Source organism: Lampris incognitus, chromosome 13, assembly GCF_029633865.1.
Source record: "Lampris incognitus isolate fLamInc1 chromosome 13, fLamInc1.hap2, whole genome shotgun sequence".
NCBI classification, from domain to species: Eukaryota; Metazoa; Chordata; class Actinopteri; order Lampriformes; family Lampridae; genus Lampris; species Lampris incognitus.
The window spans coordinates 47,256,302-47,262,199 of record NC_079223.1 but is presented as its reverse complement, the minus strand read 5'-3'; the positions used below and the strand labels follow the sequence as shown (position 1 = coordinate 47,262,199).

General features: G+C 50.2%; 1 protein-coding gene across 1 annotated transcript in view; it reads right to left on the bottom strand.

Moving 5' to 3' along the window:
• Positions 1–5,898, bottom strand: part of slit1a (slit homolog 1a (Drosophila)) — a 172,155-nt gene that overhangs the window by 132,694 nt on the left and 33,563 nt on the right. The window contains exon 4 of the mRNA XM_056291571.1: positions 5,200–5,271. Within this exon, the coding sequence (XP_056147546.1) occupies positions 5,200–5,271 (72 nt within the window). The remainder of the gene's footprint in view (positions 1–5,199; positions 5,272–5,898) is intronic.

Genomic DNA, 5,898 nt, shown 5'->3' with positions numbered 1-5,898 from the left:
AGATGAGTAGGTGCAAAAGAGAGATAATGTGTGGGCTGCCGGTGAGTTATTATTCAGCCGGAGCGCATCAGTTATTATTCTTAACCTCCACCTCAAACAACTCCTTCATCACGTGCTACCGTTCCCTAAGCGTCCGCCAGTCAGCAAACAGAAAACGCACACATCCGTCCAACACAAACAGCGTCGCGCAGGCAAGCTCGGCATCGACGTACAACTTAAAACGCCTCTTATCTCCTGAAAATAGCCGCGCAGAGCAACGCAGTCTCTCTCGTGCGTGCCCACCATGCACACGCTAGTGCACAGAGGTGCAATTATACTGTTATTCTGTGTCTGTTTGGGTTTAATTAGTGTTATTCTACCCTCTCTCTCTCTGCGTCGGTGCGTGCATGCTTTTGCAAGTATGTGTGTGCACGTGCATGTTTGTTTGGGGTTTGTGTATGTTTGCAGAGTTACCCCCGTCGTCAGGCACTGGCATGAAAGTGAAGGATGAAAAAAAAAAAAAAAGAGAACCTGAAAGGAGAAGGAGACACACCCCTCAGCCGACCTACCAACCACCCCCCACATCCTCCGCCTCGTGGAGAGGGTATCCTCCAGCCCCCCAGAGCGCAGGTACTGCCACACCCTGCCCTCCTCCTCCTCCTCTTCCTGCCTCTGCTCCTCCCCTACCTCCCATGGAGCAACTAAATGGAACACCTCTGCTCATACCCCACCCCCCACCCCCACCCCGGCCTTACATCCACATAACATTGCACGTTTCCCCCGGTTTCAAAAACAGAGCCACCCACTCAGAAACAAGCCTCTCCACCTCGGAGTTTGTTTGTAGCAGTGACTAGCAACACGGGGATCAAAACACAAGACTACAAAATACCTCCTCCTCCTCCTCCGCCACCCTCCAGCACCGGACCCCCGTTCCCTGTCCAAACCAGATGCTATTTCCTGGGGGCAGTTATCAGGCTAGCAAGCCCCCCCCCCACCCCCCACGACTGCAACCTCTACCCCTCACTCACAAACTCTACACTCCGCTATTTGCCTCTTTTTCTACTTCTTCCTTCCTTTCATTCCTTCTTTCCAACCCTCGACCCATCCTTCCTCCCGCTCTCCCACTGTGAGCATGCTCTAATTAGAGGCAGGGATGAGGCAATTACAGATCTGGATTGCAGGTGGAGGTGGTGGAGGAGGGTGCTAGGAAGCAACAACGGAGGGAAGCGGAGCGGAGGAGAAGGTGGGAGGGCGTAGCGGGCTGGGAAAAGGAGGGGGTAGGAGGTAGGGTGGCAACAGGTCATTAACAATGATGGATGCCGCTCTGTTTTCTCCGCTATCGCTCCAACAGCGAGCGGCACTCTTCCCGTCACCGCGCCATCAGTGCCGTTCCCATGCCTCTTCATCGCCGCCATCCATCACGGCCACTCCTAACCAGCTCGACCTATCTCTAATAATCTCTAATCAGCTCCTATCGGTTCTAATTATCTCTGTCCTCTGGTCCTCATGCATCAGTGTCTGTCTTATCTCCCAGGCTTGGAGAGCGAGAGCGAGAGCGAGAGAGAGCGAAAGCGAGAGCGAGAGCGAGACGCTCTTAAAGCAGAATAAACAAATAGTTCACATGGTGCGGTTGTGTAAGCCCTTCTAGCTATACCTCTATTTTTATTCCACCTCTGGCTGCTGTTCCGTGCAGATTCCTGAACTAGAGGAACAGCCTGTAATGTTCTGCGCTAACATAAACATATTCCTGCATAATCAAAACTGACAGTTTGGATCGGGGATAAAAACCGAATATCAATGACTCTTCATCTCTGGTTTCTTTGCATATATCAGAACCACAGAAACACGTTTTTTTTTTTATTCTCAAACTGATTTTCTCTCCAGGGTTTTAATTTTCCAACTCTTCACCGTCTGCCCCAAACTTGCTCCGAATAACTCTCTATCGTGCCTCTGAACGAGGAAGCTGTTCTTTACCCCCCTGACCTAACCGTTATGCAGCAGTCGGGTTTTTAAAAACCTCCACAGCTCAACAGTCCTCCGCCCATCTGTCTGTCCATCCGTCAAATCTGTCCGTCTGTCTGTCAGTCTCTCTCTGTCTGTCTGCTAACCCGCCCATCCATCCGGTCATCCATCTGTTTCTCTGTCTGCCGTCTCAGCGGCGTCTCTCAGACAGATGGACGCAGGTCAGACAAACCTCTCCCACAGACTCATTCTAGGATCACTAGAAATGGAGAGAAGGGTGGAAAACACAGGAGTACACAGAACAGTGGCAGTGTGTGTGTGTGTGTGGGGGGGGGGGGGCAATTAATTCTCTGTGCATGAGAAGGAAAAAACATCTGGGTTAGTGTTCCACCTGAGGGCAGCAGGCTTTCCCATTAACCTCTTCTTGTAAGGACCTCTAAAGATGGACCCTAACAAGCCGCGGCGAGCACTTAGAGCAAGTGTAAAGACATGCACACACAAATATGCTCTCTCTCTCTCTCTCTCTCTCTCTCTCTCTCTCTCTCTCTCTCTCTCTCTCTCTCTCTCTCTCTCTCTCTCTCTCTCTCTCTCAGACATACATACAGAATAACAGAAAAAGTCTTCCTTGGGCAGCTGAGAGCTTCTTTTTTTTTTGGTCCTTTGAAATCTGCAGGCGGGAGCGAGACTTGGCTGTAACCTGACCACGTCCGTCTGGAACCAGAACCTGCAGCACAGCCCGGGAGTGAAGAAACACACCAGAAAAAAGAGCTTTGTCTCCCACCGCAGCTCCCGATTCCACACGGTTAGACCCGGGTTTCAACAAGCACCAGAAGTCTCTTACAAAAAAAAAATAAAAACACAAAAATAATTTCGGTTTACAAAGTTTGCATGATTTTCAAGCCTGCCCCACAACTGCAGAACGTAACCCACTAATCCACCTGGAAGGTGAAGCATCAGGCCCATTATGGTTCTCTTTGACGCTGTCGAGCGCGAGGGACAAATGAGCAAGCGTACGCCGAGACATAGCGAATCGATTAAGCGGCGTTAAACAAAGTCTCCTTCTCCAGAAGACGGCTGAAAGGGCCGGCGCTGCGTTTAGAGTAACGAGCGTGAAGGTGGACTGGATGAAACAGCGGCGCCGTGTTACCACAGCCCTCTGGCTCACGGCACAGCTCACAGATCCAGATGGACTAATCAGTCTTGTTCAAGGCCATCCCTCCCTCGGTCTGGAATGGCCAGGGTCTGTTCTGTGTCTGCTCCGGATAGACAGACGGACAATACTGCACAGTGTTAAGCCTGCACCGAGCAGTCCACTGGCAGGCCAACCTTGCCCCGAGTGATTAGGCTTTGCCCTACAAACCATTACAGGCTAGTTTTGGCATAAACCATAGACCTTAAAAAAAGAAACATGGCCGTCGCGTCTGATGTTGACAGCAGGTTTGTGAAGTCTTTTTTCGAAGCCACAAATTCGTATTCGTGCTCGCTGCTGGAACACATACATTTGGGCAACAAGGTGAAGTTGAGTTGGGTCTATGCTTCAGACACATGAGCAACTCATCAATAGCTCCAGAGAGAGACCTGTCAATCAAGGCAACCACGCCCACAAAGATACTGCTATCGGAGCCTGTGTATCCTCTTCAAATGGAACAATGATTTTCAAAATGCCCATCAAAACATTGAGACTCTGACCTCTCGTGGAAAAGAATGATTTTTATTTTTTAGTTCTCCAGAGAAACTGGGATGTTTCCCATTACTTCCATACAACCAGAGTCTTTTCGGAGCCGGCGTCTAGCTGTTAGAGGACCCGCACCCCGAAGGACAACTGTGTTCTTTCACAGCCTGGGTCTTGTTTTCAGAATTTTTGCCATTGTGCATTTTTGTAATCATATAATTTTACTTGCCGGTTTCATTTCGGAGATTTTGGACTTGGGACCATGCTGGACTCAGCTTTACGATGGCATCATACGGTGCCTTGGAATATGATCGTATCCTTTCAACAACAAAACCCCCACGTGTCACAGGTAGACCGTGCACATGATTCGCCATTACCTGTGACTTCTCTGTTGTGTTGGCTAGGTAGGCTATCACCGGTTACTACTAGCTACAGTGAGTACAGGCTGCTCAGTCCTGAAGGTTAAACCAGGGAGTAGCTCAACAATGTGACTGACAAGTTTAGTTGCCCACATATGACGGCATTGTAAGGTTGTGTCCCGTGTTGGTCCTGTATCCAAAATCTCTAAAAATGAAGGGAGGTGGTAAGTGGAATGATTCCATAACCAATACGCACAATGGCAAAAACAAGAGCCAGGTTGTAAAAAAGGAATGATCCCTTAAGGCACTACTTACTGCACTGGCTTTCAAAATCACTTGGTGTAAAGCAGACAGATAATACTCATGAGGTGTGTGAGAGAGAGAGAGAGAGAGAGAGAGAGAGAGAGAGAGAGAGAGAGAGAGAGAGAGAGTTGTGCGTGCATGTGACGGTACAAGGTTGGCTTTAACAAGTGGAAACCTAACGAATAGTGCGATGACACATTACGTTCTTGGGATCAGGGGACGAGGGACGGGGGGCGGGGGGCGTATATGGTTCCTCTGGACATCCGAGCTTCAGGGACGTCTCCAGTGAAATAAAATGTCCTCATTAAGCAACACAGATGTCCTTTCGTCTGGAACACAGCTCAGAGTCTAACGCCTGCTTCCGTTCGGCTTCACAGGTCCCGCCATCGCACCAACTCTGTCACCCGTGAGTCTGCACAGAAACGTTACGACTCCCAGCACTGGGAATCTGGCAGGTCACGTGGACGTGAAGCCCCACCGAACGGCCCAGGAATTATGGAAACCTACTTGTCCGGGTCTTGCTTCTCAGACAAAACCAAACATAAACTGAAAATCACAGGAAGCATAACGCACATACCGGACATAGCGAGACGTGTAATTAATGAGACGTGGCAGCAGCCCAACTGCTGGAACTAGATTTTGATTGGGCTATAATTGCGTTTTGAACCACACCAGTGCAAAGCGAACCCAGGCACACGGAAACATCGCTCCCAGTTATGAAAATGGCACGATACAAGATAACACAAGTGCAGTACCAGAAGAAACCCTCCTTAACCCGAGCGAGACTGGCTGACCGTGGGGTTTGTGTAAGAAAAACGGCACGTCATGAAGACAGACGGACACAAGCGTGACGGTGTGCTGAGAGGAGACAGAAAGTGAGGGTGTGCTGTGCTGAGGTCGGAATAAGAAGGCAGGTGTACTTACAGGCGGGACAGGGCAGGGTTCCTCTGGAAGAGCAACTCAGGAAGCTGCTGCAGTTGATTACGGTTCAGACGCCTGCAGCAGGGAAAACATACAATCAGCCAGTGAGTGTGTGTGTGTGTGTGTGTGTGTGTGTGAATCATTTCTGCTAGCTGCTGTAGAATCGGCTTGGCCGCTGGTTATTGTATTTCAGTGCCGCGCTGAACGTCACATAAATATCCAGCCGAGGGTTCGGGGAAATTAAAGCACCGCTCAGAGACACTGTGGTACATTATCTCCGGCCTGATAAATGGTGGTGCTGTGCAGGGTAGAAGTCAGGGCTCTGCTGCCCCCCCCCCCTCCTCCTCGCCCCCAGATGAAAAGCAGAGCATTAGAACGGCAACATTCCCATTTAAACGAGTGAATTAGACCCATCGGTTATCCGAGCTCCCAACAGATTGATTCTGCGGTCAAACCATAAAAACAGCGCGCCTCTAAATACCGTTACAAGAGACGGATGAGTCTATTCAGGCCCAAGGCAACGCTGCTGGGCTCGGGGTTTGGCAGCGGACCCACCCGTGTCGAACGACTAACGTCCAGGACTGGCAGGCTTTATGCAAATACAACAATTAAGCCAATAAGGAGCAGACTGTTGCTAATCTGCTGGAAACCGCAGCTTTCTCTGCTCCGAACGGCCCGCCGGAAGCACGTGGGAGCCAGCGG